Genomic DNA, 18278 nt, shown 5'->3' with positions numbered 1-18278 from the left:
ATAAGCTATGTGAAGCATTTTGAGCTTTTTGGAAGAAAAGAGATATGGAAAAGTTAATGACACATTTACATAACCTTATTATATAAAAGAGGAGACCTTGGCTGGGCAAGGTGGCTCACGCCTGTAATCCTAGCACTTCGGGAGGCTGAGGCGGGCGGATCACCTGAGGTGTGGAGTTCGAGACCAGCCTGACCAACAGGGAGAAGCCCCGTCTCTACTAAAAATACAAAAAATTAGCTGGGCATGGTGGCGCATGACTGTAATCCCAGCTACTTGGGAGGCTGAGACAGAAGAATCACTTGAACCCGGGAGGTAGAGGTTGTGGGGAGCTGAGATTGCACCATTGCACTCCAGCCTGGGCAACAAGAGTAAAACTCCATCTCAAAAAAAAAAAAAGGAGACCTTAAGACGCAGTATATGTAACACAGCTGCAGCACTTTACAGTATATCATGGTAAGGCTAATTGCATTCAAAATGCCTCCCAACTTTATTTGCCATTTATCAAGCTTAATCTGCCAGGGATAGAGTACGCTGGGTATCTGGGGAATGCAAAGATAAATGATCCCTTTCCGAGAGCAAAATAAAGGGCTTAGCATACTCTAATCTTTTCCCAAGGACAGTCAATTAGATTAAAATGGTAAGTAATACAAAGGCTATCAGAGGAGAAAAAACAGGATTGTGATAAAGAGCAACCTTCAAGAATAAGTCACTAGGCATTCTAGTCTCCCCAGCAGCTGGGGAGGAGCGGACAGACAGCAGTATCTGTTACTGCCAACTGAAGAAAACACCCTAAGAATCCCGGCCCTCACAATGAAAGGAATCTAGGAAAGCTCAAAATGCACAAAGCCCTCCTTGCCAGGGTACGTCTGCAGGAATTCAAAGCCTAGGGTGACTGTGGCCTGACTGTCCAGCAACAACGTGGCTCAAAGGAAAGACAACATTTTCCAATCTCACAGAAAACTTCCGAGGAAAGCTTGTTGTTTTGGTTTTTGAATCGTTCAATATAAATTTAATGAAAGATGTAATAATTAGAAAAATGATGTATGGTTTTATAGTAAGAGGAGGAAGACAGAAAGCAGAGAACAGGCCTATAATTCTAATCTAATACCATGCTTATTACTAACTGAGCAAGTTTTCCAGATTTCACTTTAGTGCGCTGTGGGCTCCATGAGGGAAGAGTGACTATGCTCACAGAAGTCTGTCTTTCTTTCCATTCTCAGTCTCTATCATCATAAAGAGTTGCACTGACCTCTGCCAAGAGCTTGCCTGAGAATACAAGTGGAGCACAAGTCTCATGGTTAAGGCAGATTCTGCTGGTGGCAAAGTTTTTACACTACAGATGTTTCTGCACTAGAAAAAGACTCTGAGTGGGCCCCTCAAATATATTCCCTAGTATTTGTGATTCAGTAAACTACAAGGCTTGCTTTCCAAAGGCCATGGATATAATCAACTCCAAATGAGGGAGAACTCTCCCATTATCAAGCTGGAGATACTGGACTGTATGAAACCTCAGCATTTGATGAGGAAAGCAAAATATTAAAATATTTACCACAGGGAAATATACATTTTGGTTTAAAGTTCTTAAAAAAAAAAAAAAGCCAACAAAAAACAAACAAACAAAAAAAAACACCTGGATTTTGAACATGACACATTTTCTTAGGAAAGTTATATGGTCTAGAACAATTACAGCATTAAAAACATCTGAAACACTTTACCTAGAGATAAATTTAAGTATATTTCAATGGAAATAAAAAGGGCCAAAAGCATGTTCCTACTGAGGCTTAAATTTTAGGGTAAGTGATCTTTCTTTAAATATGTTCACACACAAAAATAAGATTTAGAAAATGCATAACGAAAGATTTCTCTTGCCAGCACAAAACCATGCTCATTAACTTTGAGATTCTACATAATTTTACAATGTGGAATTTCTACAATATAAGTTTACTGCAAATGGAAAATAATTATATAGCTCATAATTGGTAAAAGTATAAATAACACAGAGAAATATTCTAAGAACATAAGCATATTCTAAGAACATAAGGTGCCTGTACGCTGAATGAAAACAGCCAAAGGAAGCACAGTGCTAACTTGACACATAACATCTTTGAACTCCATAGTTCTAAAGAGTGGTTCAAATGAGTATTTCGCTTTAGACCCAGTTAAGTCCCTTTCTCTTGTCCAGTGGACACAGGAAACCATGAATAAAGTTTGGAAAATAGATTTCTAGGTCCCGACACCTTTGAACAAAGACTTATAAATTTAGAGATTTGAATCATGGGTTCATTCCCAAATCATTTCCAGTTAAATTAAGGTCAGTTTAATTCTTTAGGATAATCCCAACCCTTGGACAGAGTTGAAGTAACAGATTACAAAGAAGGGTCAGAATCAAATTAAAATTCAGTTAAAATCTATTCTTATAGACTTAGCAATTTTTGTTTACATTTTGTTTAAAGTTATACTAGTAATGGAAAATTAAGATATTAAAAAGACAAACCACAAGTACAATTATGCTTAAGTATTTATTTTCTAAAGTGAGGACTAAATTGTCTCTCTTCCTTAAGTAGGAATTAGGCTTGGGAAATTCATGTCTTTGAAATGACAGATAATTTAATACAAATGGCACATCAGCCTTTAAAAAGGCTTAATTTGGTTTCATTTTGAGACACCAGGTAAACCTGAATAAACATATACAGAAAAGGGATAAGCTGGATTATGTAGGATATTTCTAAGAAATCAGGGGTCAGCAGAAAGCTTTTCTCCTCTTAGCATAATATTTGGTATTAAACTTCAAGTTAATCTAATAGCATCAAAAAAAAACTACTCATATAATAGAATGTCTGTTAAAACTGTCAGGTCACAAAGTATGCAAAGAAACAGAACAGGCAAGTTGCTTTTTCCATAGTAATCCAATCGGATTTTTCTTAAACAAGTTAATATCTCACAAAATATAAATATCTACAATACTCATGGATGCAAAGTGCTGACCTAAATGTTATAATTTATTAACAGCTTCCCATTTTTAGAAGTACAACGTAATGAAATAATATGGAATGCTACACATCAAGTTATTGTCGGTTTACAAAGCACTTTTAGAGTGTTTAAGCTGGCTTTAGTGGGTTATTAGAAAGAGTAAGTTTGAGAAAGTTTCTTCATATACATTTGTGAACATAAAAAAACAAGGCACTTAATGGCAACAGTGCTGTCCCAGAATATCTTACAGACCAGCTCCAGCAGGTAACCTTTGGTACAGCTCCTTAACCTCTTCGTGTTTTGCTTTTCCTTTATCCACACTTTGCTTACGCATCTCAGCCATTTCAATACACCACTCCTCAAATTTGGAATTATCCCGATCTACCAGCTCTTGAAGAAAGGCTATTCAAAACAGAAAGTCAAAAAACAACTTTATCCTTGTTTTCAAATATAGTGAACCATGCTAATCTCTAAATCATATCAAATACTGATTAAAACATTGTCAGAAATTCCAACTATGGTCTCCCTGTCTGCTAGAAACCTTCAATCTGAAGGTAGAAGTAAAACTGAAGACAGACACTGGAATAATACTAAGTTGATTCCCCCCACTTAGCTCTCCATGACATCATCAGCCTCCCAGAACAACTGAATGGCTCAAAATCACCACTTTAGAAAGATGATGCCAGGCGGGGCGCAGTAGCTCATGCCTGTAATCCCAGCACTTTGGAAGGCCGAGGCGGGTAGATCATGAGGTCAGAAGTTCAAGACCAGCCTGGCCAAGATGGTGAAACCCCGTCTCTACTAAAAATACAAAAATTAGCTGGGCGTTGTGGCATGCACCTGTAATCCCAGCTACCCAGAGGCTGACGCACAGAACTGCTTAAACCTGGGAGGCAGAGGTTGCAGTGAGCCAAGACTGCACCACTGCACTCCAGTCCGGGCGGTAGAGTGAGACTCTGTCTCAAAAAAATATAAATAAATAAAAAACAATAGATGATGCCACCAAACTTAGAAAAGTGCTGAGTAAAATGACTAAGACTGTCTTCAGGGCAGCAGCAACTCTACCTTTTATATTATGAAGTCTAGGAAATCTACAGATAAATGAATAAAATTCACAAATACTCTATAAACTGAACAAACTAAAACCAAATTATACTTTAAATACATGTTTTGATTACTTCCTGATTTTTTAATAATTGCATTGCTTTATTTCAGAAGCTCACTTTTTAAAAGTAAATTTGCAATTGATATTTACTTTCACCAACATTCAGCTTAAGAAATCAATTCATCATAATAACTAAAAGCAATCCACTAGTTATCATTCATCTTTGAGTATGGCATTCTAAAACATTTGCCTGATATAATCCTGGAAAACTGCTTTACCTGGAACTTGAACAGCAGTGTTGGGCTTTTCTTGAGTTTGCAGTCTATAAACCAACATATATGCATTTCGAGAGCAGTGAGTTCCTTTGCCACACTTGGGTTTACGTGTCTGAGACTTAGAAGGTTCTGCTGAGATAGAGAAATCAAAAGGTACCTTAAGTGCCTAGAGTTTGTTTATTCTTTAGCAGGGCTATAGAAAACAATTTCCAAAACATACACCCAAGAGACATTAATACCAATCTAAAACATTCGAATGCCATAGAAATTTGGCAGGCTCTTTAGCTTCTAATATTTAAAAAAGTTTACTACCGCTACTGCCAACCACATTACATTTTTAAAAGGTAAAAAGAAAATACGTTTTTCTGGGGAACAAACCTGGAACAACAACAAAAAAAATCACTATTGCCATAAGCTGATTTTTATGTTAGTCTTAAATTACAAAACTTAACTGAAGCCAGGCACAGTGGCTCATGCTTGTAATCACAGCACTCTAGGAGGCCAAGATGGGCAGATCACTTGAAGCCAGAAGTTCAAGACCAGCCTGGCCAACATGGAGAAACCCTGTCTCTACAAATAATACAAGAAGTAGGTGGGCGTGGTGGTGCGCACCTGCAGTCCACCTACTTGAGAGGCTGATGCAAGTGAATTGATTGAACACAGGAGGCGGAGGTTGCAGTGAGCCAAGATCACACCACTGCACTTCAGCCTGGGTGACAGAGCGAGACTCTGTCTCAGGAAAAAGAAAAAGTTAAATTAAATTAAATTAAATTAAAAAATCAAAATAGGCCAGGCGCGGTGGCTCACACCTGGCCAACATGGTGAAAACCGTCTCTCTAAAAACACCGCACCCAGCTAATTTTTGTATTTTTAGTAGAGACAGGGTTTCACTATGTTGGCCAGTGTGGTCTCGATCTACTGACCTCACGACCTGCCAGCCTCAGCCTCCCAAAGTGCTGAGATTACAGGCGTGAGCCACTGCACCTGGCTGAAATATTTTTATTCTTAATGATTGCTTGGTACACAAGTATTTGTTTTAATGTTGTGTGTGTGTGGTTTTTTTGTTTTTTGGTTTTTTTTTGAGATGGAGTCTCGTTCTGTCGCCCAGGCTAAAGTCCAGTGCCTCAATCTCGGCTCACTGCAAGATCCGCCTCTCAGGTTCACGCCATTCTCCTGCCTCGGGCTCCTGAGTAGCTGGGACTACAGGCACCTGCCACCACGCCCGGCTAATTTTTTGTATTTCTAGTAGAGACAGGGTTTCACTGTGTTAGCCAGGATGGTCTCAATCATCTGACCTCATGATCTGTCCACCTCGGCCTAATGTTGTTTTTTAATAAAAGCAAATATAAAATGTATATGTACAGTTTGAAAAATAAAAATTAGCTCAGTAATCATTTTAGTAAACAGATTTTCTTCAATTTAGTCAAAATAATACAAATAAATCTAGACTTGATTTAATTGCCCAAAGAAATAAAATAGCATATTTTCTTTTCTTGAGACAGAATTTCACTCGTCTCCCAGGCTGGAGTGGAATGGCACGGTCTCGGTGTACTGCAACCTCTGCCTCCCAGTTCAAGTGATTCTCCTGCCTCAGCCTCCCCAGTAGCTAGGATTACAGGCATGTGTCACCACGCCCAGCTAATTTTTGCATTTTTAGTAGAGACGAGAATTTACCATGTTGGCCAGGCTAGTCTCAAACTCCTGACCTCAGGTGATCCTCCCTCCTCGGCTTCCCAAAGTGCTGGGATTACAGGCGTGAGCTACCCCACCCAGCCTAAAATAGCATCATTTTAAAAAATGAAATGGGCCAGGTGCGGTGGCTCACGCCTGTAATCCCAGCACTTTGGGAGGCCGGGGCAGGTGGATTACCAGAGGTCAGGAGTTCGAGGCCAGCCTGGCCAACATGGTAAAAGCCCATATCTACTAAAACTACAAAAATTAGCCTGGGATCTGTAATCCCAGCTACTCAGGAGGCTGAGGCAGCAGAATCACTTGAATCCAGGAGGCAGAGGTTGCAGTGAGCCAAGATCACACCACTGCACTGCAGCCTGGGTGACAGAGTAAGACTAAGTCTCAAAAAAGAAAAAACAAAAGGAATGAAATGCTAACAACCAGAAACATTAGCCACTAATCTCTATAAAATAAACAGCAAGTGGAAAACAAGAAGTGTTTCAGATGGCAACTACAGCACATGAAAACGATTTTCAAATTGGGTTTCAGTGTTCCAGGTAACTTTCTGAGAGGTAAGAGGTTATGGCGGCAGATCATTTGAGATCAGGAATTCGAAACAGCCTGGTCAATGTGGTGAAACCCCGTCTCTACTAAAAATACAAATAATTAGCCAGGCATGGTGATGTGCACCTATAATCCTAGCTACTTGGGAGGCTGAGGCAGGAGAACTGCTTGAACTCAGGAGGCAGAGGTTGTGGTGGGCCAAGACAGCACCACTGCAATCCAGCCTGGGCGACAGAGTGAGACTCCGTCTCAAAAAGAACAAAAAAGGTTATGGGCAGTTCTAAGGAAATCCAGTTACCAGATCCTCAATTCACCATGTGCTTTTCTAAAATGGATCTGCCTCAACACTGAGGTCCCATGATGGTTTCTACCTTTCTTTTCACAATCATTTGACTCCCATGTCACAAAAGAAAGATATAACCTCTCAGCCAGTGACAGAAAAAGGACTCATCTATCACATTAAGATATATTTACCAAAAAAAAAAAACATTTACAGAGAAGTTTTACTGTTTAAAAAATTTATAATATACTTTTATGAGTTTTATCAATTATGTAGTAATAGTCATAATTTTAAAAACAGCACTCTATCCAGAAGTACTTTTTAAGTATTCAGAGTTTTATAGTCACAAAAAACTTACTATATTCCATTAGAATAAAATTCTGTAGGGTAAATGTAATGGAAATAGTAGTACAGAAGAAAACTGAATTGTTAAAAATGCCTACTATAAAATAAGACCTGTTCAGTTATCCTTGAAAAGGATGTTGGTGGACATAAAATCTCTATGGTATTTAATGTCATCTGGACATTAATAAAAGAGTGATGTTACAATTTAAGTTTTGGTGTTTATTATGTCATAAATTACAGCATCTGGAGCTGCTTAAAATTTATGATGAAATTTGTTAGATTTTAAAATGTGCAAAGAAAAAAAAAGTTCAATTTTTTTTTGTTTTCCCTTGCACCCATGCTTGGATGTTCAACAGTCTTACAGACAACATGTGAACAAAAAAAGGTTGGAAGATCACTGTACTGTCACAGGGAATTAAAATACCAGTAACATGTACAGGTAAGAGAAGATTAGTCATCCATTCCTAATTAAGAGTAACAGGCTGGGCGCGGTGGCTCACGCCTGTAATCCCAGCACTTTGGGAGGCCAAGGCAGGCGGATCCCTTGAGGTCAGGAGTTTGAAACCAGTCTGAGGCCGGGCGCGGTGGCTCAAGCCTGTAATCCCAGTACTTTGGGAGGCCGAGGCGGGTGGATCACGAAGTCAGGAGATCGAAACCATCCTGGCTAACATGGTGAAACCCCGTCTCTACTAAAAATACAAAAAACTAGCCGGGCGCGGTTGTGGGCGCCTGTAGTCCCAGCTACTCGGAGGCTGAGGCAGGAGAATGGCGTAAACCCGGGAGGCGGAGCTTGCAGTGAGCCGAGATCGTGCCACTGCACTCCAGCCTGGGTGACACAGCGAGACTCCGTCTCAAAAAAAAAAAAAAAAAAAAAAAAAAAAAAAAAAAAGAAACCAGTCTGGCCAACATGGTGAAACCCCGTCTCTACTAAAAATACAAAAAATTGATCAGGCGTGGTGGCATGCGCCTGTAATCCTAGGTACTCAGGAGGCTGAAGCAAGAGAATCATTTGAACCCGGGAGGTGGAGATTGCAGTAAGCTGAGATCGTGCCATTGCACTCCAGCCTGGCTGACAGAGGGAGACTCCATCTCAAAAAAAAAAAGTACCCAAGATTTAAGATGTTCATGATTTTGTATAAGATGGAATATAAAATGATTCATAAAACTTCAGGATACAACATAACAATGAACGTCTAATGAAATTTAAAAATATTTTCTATTTTTGATTTAAAAGATGAAAGCTAAATTATATGCTGCATAAAATAATGAGTTATGAAAACACTGGAATGAGATGCCAATGGGTGTTTAGTGTTTTCTTGAACTGTTTCAAAATTTAGGACTACCCATATTTAAGACAGCCTTAACAATGCTTTTAATCCTAGAATGTAGACAGATTTTTTTAAAAAAAAGAAAAAAAAAAAACAATAAAAAACAGTCAAAACCAAGACATAACTTTTCACAATTTAAAGTTCTTTTTTTTTTTTTTCTTCCAGACAAGGTCTCACTCCGTGGCCCAGGCTGCAGTGCAGTGGTGCAATCATGGCTCACTGAAGCCTTGATCTCCTGGGCTCAAGCATCCTATCTCAGCCTCTTAAAAGTGCTAGGATTACAGGTGTAAGCCACCTCGCTCAACCCAATTAATGTGCTATCTCAATTCTGTTCCTAGTAGGAATGTCATAATGAAAACACATACTGTATAAGCAAATGTTTAGAATTTGAGTTTTACTTAGGTAAAATGGGAGTGAGATTGCTGAAATTCTGTAAACACAGAAATATTATTTAAAAGTAGAAAACAGGTTGGGCACGGAAGCTCATGCCTGTAATGCCAACACTTTTGGGAGGCCAAGTGGGAGGATTGTCTGAGGGCAGGAATTCAAAGGCAACCTGGGCAACCCGGGGAGACCCTGTCTCTATAAAAAAAAAAATCACAATATTAGCCAGGTGTGGTGGATCACACCTGTGGTCTCAGTTACTTGGGAAGCTGAGGCAGGAGGATTATTTGAGCCTAGGAGTTCCAGGCTCCAGTGAGCCATGTTCATGCCGCAGTACTCCAGCCTGGGCAACAAAGCAAGACTCTGTCTCAAAAAATATATATAAATAAAAGTAAAGAAAATAAAATTTAAAAGTGAAAGAATGACTTCTCCAAGCTACATGAATGGATTTAACAATCTATTATCTGTAGAGATGATGCATGTGTCTTGAAAGCAAATCTCAACTGCTACACTCCTGCCTACTGCACACCTTGAATAAATGTCTCTGACCCACTAAGAAAAAACAGTGGCAGGAGACACACACACACTTACTCCCATTTCTTTTCTCTGATTCAGATACCATAGTCTGAACCTCATCCAAAGCTGTTTAGCACTTTCTTGTGAAATGATGACCACAGTTGTGAGTCTGCATGTGTCATCTCACTAGGCTGTGTGTTGGATTTCCAGAACAAAGCCTGTGCCCTTGGACAATTGCCTATACCTGTCTGACAGACAATGGGAAGAAAGTGATAAACAGCTCAGGAGACGGCTCCAGGTAGAAAAACTGTCCATTCCTTTGGAAAATAAATGGGTACTTAGGCCCAAGACAACTGAGGTGATGAAAGTATATACTAGGATACTATTTCAAGAAGTACTCTTTATGGCAGACCTCACCACTATTTCAAGAAGTACTCTTTATGGGAGACCTCACCACTACACAGTAGCAACCAGCTCATTCTCCACAGAAGCACTGCTCAAGGATTTGGGTAAGATACTTAAAGGAAGGAAAAACAAAGTTTACCTGCTACAGTTAGTTCCCCAAAATAAATTTCCTGACCCAAGGAAAACAACTACTAATCCTACTACATTAAATCTACTATTCATCATCATTAACTTAATACCTATGATCCTCCCCTACCCACTTAAATAAGCCTGGTAATTAAAAACTGATCATTTGCCTTCAAGCTTTACTGAAAACATGACACTATGAAAACCATCTCTGGAACAAAATAATTGTAAACTTTTTTTTTTTTTTTTTTTGAGACGGAGTCTCGCTGTGTCTCCCAGGCTGGAGTGCAGTGGCGTGATCTCGGCTCACTGCAAGCTCCGCCTCCCGGGTTCACGCCATTCTCCCACCTCAGCCTCCCAAGTAGCTGAGACTACAGGCGCCCGCCACCACGCCCGGCTAGTTTTTTGTATTTTTAGTAGAGACGGGGTTTCACCATGTTAGCCAGGATAGTCTCCATCTCCCGACCTCGTGATCCACCCGCCTCGGCCTCCCAAAGTGCTGGGATTACAGGCTTGAGCCACCACGCCCGGCCAATTGTAAACTTTTTTAACTAAAATTTTACAAAGCAAGCATTGTTGGCTGGGCGTGGTGGCTCATGCCTTATAATCCCAACACTTTGGGAGGCCAAGGCGGGAGGATTGTTAAACTCAGGAGTTCGAGACTAGCCTGGGCAACCAGGTGAGACCCCGTCTCTACAAAAAAATTGTTTTAAACATTTTTTCCAGGTTGGCCGGGCATGGTGGTTCACGCCTGTAATCCCAGCCCTTTGGGAGTTCAAGGTGGGCAGATCACTGGAGGCCAGGAACTCAAGACCAGCGTGGCCAACACAGTGAAGCCCCATCTCTACTAAAAATAGAAAAAATTAAGGCCAGGTGCAGTAGCTTATGCCTGTAATCCCAGCACCTTAGGGGGCCGAGGCAGGCGGGTCACCTGAGGTCAGGAGTTCAAGACCAGCCTGACCAACATAGGGAAACCGTGTCCCTATTAAAAATACAAAATTAGCCAGGCGTGGTGACACATGCCTGTAATCCCAGCCACTTGGGAGGCTGAGGCAGGAGAATCTCTTGAACTCGAAAGGTAGAGGTTACAGTGAGCCGAGATCTTCCCATTGCACTCCAGCCTGGACAAGAAGGCAGCAAGAGTAAAAAAAAAAAAAAAAAAAAAAAAAAAAGAGAAGGCAGCAAGAGTGACCAAAAAAAACAGGAAAGAAAAGGAAAAGGAAAAAGAATTAGCTGAGCATTGTGGCACATGCCTGTAATCCCAGCTACTCAGGGGGCTGAGTCATGAGAACTGCTTGAACCCAGGAGGCAGAGGTTGCAGAGAGCCAAGATGGTGTTATTGCACTCCAGCCTTAATGACAGAGTAAGACTCTGTCACAAAAAAAAAAAACAAAATTTTGCCAGGTGTAGTGGCACAAATCTGCAGGCCCAGCTACTAGGAAGGCTAAGGTGGGAAGATCACTTGAGCCTAGGAGGTTTAGGCTGCAGTCAACCATGATTGTACCACTGTATTCCAGCCTGGGCAACAGAGTAAGACACGGACTCGAAAAGAACACAAAACTGAAAAACAAGCATTGCTAATACAAGATGTTCAGTGATTTCACATGTGTTTAAGAAATGCAAATATCCTTGAGAGTCTGTAACATAATAATCTTGAGCCATAATAATTTATCACAAATATTTCTACTAAATAAATTTATATTTTAAAAGGGCACTCACAACTTAAAGGTTTTACCTAGATCTTCCTCAATCCCTAGTTGCAATTTCTTCCCCTCCATCTTTTCTATGTCTTCATCATTAAACTTATACCATTCACCAGACTGTGGATCTTTCACATGGGCGATGTAGTGGCCAGAATAAGCACTCACTCCTCTGTGTATGAGGACTGCACTGAGTTCATACACATAGGACCCACCTGGAGAGAAAGGGAGAAAGTAAAAGAAACATTGGATAACAGTATTTCTTATATCCTGAGCCTGAATTGTAATGTTTACGAATCTTTATACATGCGGTGTAACTAAAAACATGTCACCTAAAATTTTTACAAATTACTTTTACAAAATAATGTATATTTACACTCCCTTAACTCTCTTAAACACACTCTAAGCACACTGTATTAACTCTCCAAGCCTCTGCAAAATACATGGATTTTTGAAAAACTATGGCCTCCTGGGCACTCAGGGAGTATAAGCTACTCTACTACATACTGTGCTCTTCAGCACAGACTAGCGAGGCCACACGCGTCCCAAGAATCGGCTGTTCATACTCTCTGATCTGTTACAAAAATTAAAACTTACACAAACCAGGGAGGCACGAATGTCAAATGAAAAGGCTATTGTTTATAGAAGAGAAGATAAATGCTTTGGCAAAAACTGACAGCAAGTCATGAAAACTTATACTTTGGGACCTAGGGGTAAAAATCAAAAACCAAAAGGAAATCTCCATTACTTCATAAGAAGCCAGCCCTCAAAAAGATTTCTTTACTATGAATTCACACTGCCTATGAAGTCAGAAAAACCCCAAGCCAAGAGTTGTGTTTGATGTGGTCCTGGGACGAGTGATAGTCCTAAGAAATGAGTTCCGTCAACACACACACACGTCACATAACACAAGTCACTCTAACTGTGAGGTAGCAAACAGCAGCAAAATCAAACTGATGAAGATTTTCACCTCAGTCAGTGGAAACAGCAAATACATAAATAAAATTTTAAGTATATTTAAAGAAATAAATGATGAGATTAAGAGGAATAGAGACTACAGAAAATGAAAATCAAATGATTAAGAACCAAATCAAACTCCAAGAAATGGAAATCATAGTCACCGACAGTCAAAACTCTATAAAATGGTTTAACCTCAGATCAGGTTCACCTGAACAGGGAATGAATAAAGTGTAAGGTGGAGCTGAAGAAATTATGCAGAATGCAGGACAAAGCAATGAAGAGTTGGGCGTCGTGCAGCATAGAGTAAGAAAATCTAACACATATCTAACTGGCATTCCAGAAGGAAAGGGAAAAGAGAAAAAGCATTCAGAGGTAATAGTTGGAAAATTTTCAGATGCCCTAGGTGAGAAGAATAAATCAATTAAAAATCAAACCAAGTGTTAACAGCTCTTTTAGAATTTGTCTAGCAGGCTTTCCTACTAGAAAACCAGATTTTTAAAGAATCAAAATAAAAAAACAAACCAAAATTGGTCACAGTGACACTGCAAGCCACCAAAACCAAAGAAGAGGTCTTAAAATTAGACAAAATAAAACAGGCCTCTTGTAGAAACAAGAATTAGACTGCAACCAGCTTTTCAACAGCAACAACGGATGCCCCAAGGCAACAGAATGCTATCTTCTTCAATGATATCTTCAATGAGTAAAAGTAACCATTCATGATTAGAGAAAATGAATTCCACAAGGACAAAATAGATACTTTCAGACAATAATATGTGAAAAGAATCTTTCACCCATAGACCCTTACTAAAAGAATTTTATAAGCTCTAATTCAGTATTTTAAAACTCGTCCAGAATGCAAAGAATGATAAACAAAGGAGGTGGGTCAACACCAGGATTCCTATACAAGATAGTCTGTAAGTTTCTTTTTTAAAAAAGGTAGAACTAAAATACATATGAAAAATAGGCCAGGTGTGGTGGTTCATGCCTGTAATCCCGGGACTTTGTGAGCCAAGGCAAGAGGATTGCTTAAGGCCGTAAGTTCAAAACCAGCCTGGGCAACATAGAGAGACCCAGTCTATAAAAACTTAAAAAAATCAACCAGGCATGGTACTATACACCTGTGGTCCCAGCTACTCAGGAGGCTGAGGTGGGAGGATCGCTTGAGTCTGAGAGGTCAAGGCTGCAGTGAGCCGTGATCGTGCCACACTGCACTCCAGCCTGGATGACAGAGCAAGACTATCTTAAAAATAATTTAGGGGAGTGTCGATTGCTTAATGTTTTGAGATCGTTGAGGGTAAAGATGTTATCTGGAGAGTTAAGAATACATGTTATATTTTCTAGGTTAATTATTAGTATTAGTGGCCCAGGCTGCCTTAGGGGGCATTTTCATACTCCAATTTTAGGGCTTACCTGGAATCACCCCCCACTGTTCTTTCTACTGCATGCACTCTCCCCATTACTTCATGTGAAGGTGAGCCAGAAAAGGCCTATCTTCCTAACCTCAGGGAACCATAAGAACTCCTGACTGGGCACAGTGGCTCATTTGTGCCTGTAATCCCAGCACTTTCGGAGGCCGAGACAGGTGGATCACCTGAGGTCAGGAGTTCGAGACCAGACTGGCCAACACGGTGAAACCTTGTCTCTACTAAAAATACAAAAATTAGCCATGCATGGGTGGTGCACACCTGTAATCCCAGCTACTCGAGAGGCTGAGGCATGAGAATCGCTTGAACCCAGGAGGCGGAGGTTGAGGTGAGCCAAGATTGCACAACTGCACTCCAGCCTGGGTGACGGAGCGAGACTCTGTCTCCAAAAAAAAAAGAAAAAAGAAAAAAAGAAAGAAAAACTCCTGAGTCCTGAACAGAGCAGCAGAAATAAAAAGGAGGGGGAAATGTCATGGTGTTAGATTGCCCATACCAAGTTCTTCCAGTCTGTGTAAGCCAGGGAACCTCAAGCCTTGAACTCTGTGATCATACCTAACCAGCAGAGGCCCCAAATGCCTGACAGAAATAAACCTAAGGGCTTTGCAGAGGAGATGGCATGTATCCTACCCCTAGGGGAATCCCCATAAATAATTCTCTATGTGCAATAAGCAGCACGCAGTCAAAGACAACCACGGACAGAAGAAACAAAACAACACTGCAACAACCAACTCAGGTAGAGAGATCATCCTGAACAATATTCCAACACTGTCAGTAATGGATTATAAAAACTGGGTGTTTTTAATGTTTAAAGTGGTTAAAAAATTTTTTTTAAATATTCTGGATACCTTTAATACATTTGTGAACAAATATTGATGACAACTCACTTTAAATAGATCAGTAACTGAGAACGGTGATACATTTCTTTTTGTGGCTCTATTGACCCTAATTGGTCAAAAGCACCTCGTTTTGCAAGACAATGGGTAAGGAAGAGAGGAAGAGAAAAGAAAAGGAGGCTGAAGAGGAGCCAAAGCCCAGGATTCTCTAAAAATGCATCAGCCTCCAGAGTATGGGAGTACATTGGGTCCCAGAAACCTCAGCGGGACCTAGTTCTCACAAACACAAGAGTGTCCAACGGATGAAACCTCAGCTGAAAACACAGAAGGTAGCAGTGTCCAAAGACATTGCAGGGTCTGGGAGGAACAAAGTTTGATAAGGTTGTTAACTATCACAGACTCAGCAGGATCTGGAGGAGTCACCAGTGGGGTTCTTCTCCCACTACCTTCAATAACCCAGGTAAAGAAGCAGGGGCAGCACAGTAAGATTTAATTATGGGTTATGCTATGGCTGGCAATATCCCAGGAGAAAAAAGAGTAAGCTATGTTTAGGGATGCATGCTATAGTAAAATGCTAAAGAAGAAAAAAAATAAAAGAAGCGTTCCACATGAAAGTCAGAAAAATGGTTACACTTAAGGGAAGGAAGGTGGTTTTAACTGTGCAACTGGGAGGGGCACAAAAGGAGGCTTCTGGGGTTCCAGAAATGTTCTTCTTTCTTGATCTGGGGAGTACGCATAATTCATAATTCACTAAGCCATGCATTTTTGCATTTTGAACTTTTAGGAATATGATATATTTCAAATTTTGAAAAGAAAAAACTAAAATATGCTGAGATACATGAAATTTCAACTATAGAAGGACAAGGCAAGGTAAGGCACTGAGTAAGGGCCGAACAAGGGTGGAATGCAAGATCACTGAAAAAGAGAAGTTGCTATTGGGTAAGCTGGAAGGAGCATATACAAAGGAATCTTAATAATATTCCCTATATCATTAATGAAGACAGTAATCCACAGGTATTAGCAGTAGCTGTAACTTTATTACCAACAGACAGCATTAAAAATTTTGACATTTTAATTCTTGCAGATAACCTGGATTTATATTCATCAATTCATTAAACTCATCAACTTTAAAATGAAGGCCAGGCGTGGTGGCTCACACCTGTAATTCCACCACTTTGGGAGGCCAAGGCAGGCAGATCACCTGAGGCTGGGAGTTCTCGAGACCAGCCTGGCCAATATGGTGAATCCCGTCTCTAGTAAAAATACAAAAATTAGCTGAGTATGATGGCGGGCACCTGTAATCCCAGCTTACTCGGGAGATTGAGACAGGGAGAAATGCTTGAACCTAGGAGGTGGAGGTTGCAGTGAGTCGAAATCGCACCTCTGTACTCCAGCCTGGGTGACGCAAGACTCTGTCTCAAAAAAAAAAGAAAAAAAGAAAAAGGAAAAAAGAAAAAGAAAAACTTCAGAATTAACATAGTTTTTAGGCCGGGGCGGTGGGTCACGCCTATAATCCCAGCACTTTGGGAGGCCAAGGCAGGCAGATCACTTAAGGTCAGGAGTTCAAGACAGGTCTGGCCAACATAATGAAACCCCGTCTCTACTGAAAATATAAAAAATTAGCCAGGCATGGTGGCAGGCGTCTGTAATCCTAGCTACTAGGGAAGCTGAGGCAGGAGAATTGCTTGAACCCAGGAGATGGAGGGTGCAGTGAGCCGAGATCATGCCACTGCACTGCAGCCTGGGCAATAGAGTGAAACTCTATCTCAAAATTAAAAAAAAAAAAAGATAAGTTTTTAAATCCCCAAGGAACATGGCAAGACTTGAGTCGGAGAGTCAGGGGCTAATGTTTGAAAATGAGAATCCCTCATTCTACAGATGTCTGCATATCTGCAGGCTCACCATTTAAATAAACAGGTGGATTCTCCTTTTAACAATAGATCATCTTTTAGATCCATCTTCTGATCTTTGTGTAGCTATGTGTGTACAGCTTTGTGTGGTTATATGTGGGTATGGAAAAATATAAATACTAATTATCTGGATGACAGAATTACACATGGTTTGTATTTCCTTTTTTTTTTTTTTTTTTTTGAGACGGAGTCTCGCTCTGTCGCCCAGGCTGGAGTGCAGTGGCGGAATCTCAGCTCACTGCAAGCTCCGCCTCCCGGGTTTACGCCATTCTCCTGCCTCAGCCTCCCGAGTAGCTGAGACTACAGGTGCCCGCCACCTCGCCCGGCTAGTTTTTTGTATTTTTTTAGTAGAGACGGGGTTTCACCCTGTTAGCCAGGATGGTCTCGATCTCCTGACCTCGTGATCCGCCCGTCTCGGCCTCCCAAAGTGCTGGGATTACAGGCTTGAGCCACCGCGCCCGGCCATGGTTTGTATTTCTTTATGCTTTCTGAATCTCCCAAATTATCTAGAACAAACTCCAAGCAATTAACAAAAGTTAACTGTTTTTAGTTTTCTACCTATAGAAGGCAGAGCAAGTATTACAACAGCGTGTAAAAGACAAGCCTATAACTATAAACCACTAGATTGCTTTTACCAGCCCTAATTAACAATTCTAAAATGAGAAGATAATATTTATTTATTTACTTATTTATTCAAAAATTAAGGAGACAAACATGGTGGCTCATGCCTGTAATCCCAGCACTTTCGGGAGGTTGAGGTAGGAGGATCACTAGAGCCGAGTTCAAGACCCTGTCTCTAAAAAAAAAATTAAAAATTAGCTGGGCATGGTGGAATATGCCTGTTGTTCCAGGTTAAGCCCAGGAGGCTGAGTCTGTGATGAGCAGTGATCACATCACTGCAATTTAGCCTGGGTGACAGGGCCAGACCCCATCTCGAAAACAAATAAAAAATAAAAAGCACTATATTTAGTAAACCAACATACCAAAATTAAATATTTCCACAGGTTTTGATCTAACATGTCCTTTTGATAAATATTTTCTTTATAGCATAAACTGGACAACTATTTAATAAACTTAATAACTATTAATAGTAACAATTCAAACTCATCCAGTTGAGTCAAGCAAAGTGCTCATTTCACATCTCCTAAGTTTCTGGACTGGGAAGCCACTAACCCATTAGATTTTCCTCAATTTCAATTACCTGAACAAAGGAGGCAAGCAGCAAACTACTACATAAAGTAAAATAGAGCTAAGTTTATTTATTCAACAAAATATAACAATCTAACATTGAAGTCCAAAAGCAAAGTTGAAAACAGTTTCCTTGTTCCCTAGAGATACAAATTTTAAAGTACAGTACTGAAGAGTATCATACATTTGAAAGCTTACGTATCTATTTAGCACTTTCCTCCTCAACCTTCCCAATCATGTCTCTTAAAGGTTTTTACAGCTTGCTTCCATTGTAAGCTGCCTCTAGAAATTTTT

At 40.3% G+C, this 18278-nt stretch overlaps 1 protein-coding gene, 1 long non-coding RNA gene and 1 pseudogene across 42 annotated transcripts in view; 2 read left to right on the top strand and 1 right to left on the bottom strand.

Moving 5' to 3' along the window:
* The window catches only part of USP48 (ubiquitin specific peptidase 48), a 106190-nt gene that overhangs the window by 45912 nt on the left and 42000 nt on the right, over positions 1-18278 (bottom strand). For 19 of the 40 annotated variants that reach the window (XM_077971224.1, XM_077971218.1, XM_077971025.1 and 16 more), the window contains 3 exons: positions 11705-11884; positions 4354-4482; positions 3223-3372 (listed from right to left, as the gene is read on the bottom strand). In XM_077971224.1, the coding sequence (XP_077827350.1) occupies positions 3223-3372; positions 4354-4482; positions 11705-11884 (459 nt within the window). The remainder of the gene's footprint in view (positions 1-3222; positions 3373-4353; positions 4483-11704; positions 11885-18278) is intronic. The other 21 variants (XM_077971038.1, XM_015130323.3, XM_077971091.1 and 18 more) reach the window with 2 other exon arrangements.
* The window catches only part of LOC144335604 (uncharacterized), a 60880-nt gene that overhangs the window by 34472 nt on the left and 8130 nt on the right, over positions 1-18278 (top strand). The gene's annotated exons all lie outside the window — the stretch shown is intronic.
* LOC114675014 (U7 small nuclear RNA) lies at positions 13065-13121 on the top strand (annotated as a pseudogene).

Source organism: Macaca mulatta, chromosome 1, assembly GCF_049350105.2.
Source record: "Macaca mulatta isolate MMU2019108-1 chromosome 1, T2T-MMU8v2.0, whole genome shotgun sequence".
Classification (NCBI taxonomy): Eukaryota; Metazoa; Chordata; class Mammalia; order Primates; family Cercopithecidae; genus Macaca; species Macaca mulatta.
This window is presented reverse-complemented; position numbering and strand designations above follow the sequence as displayed.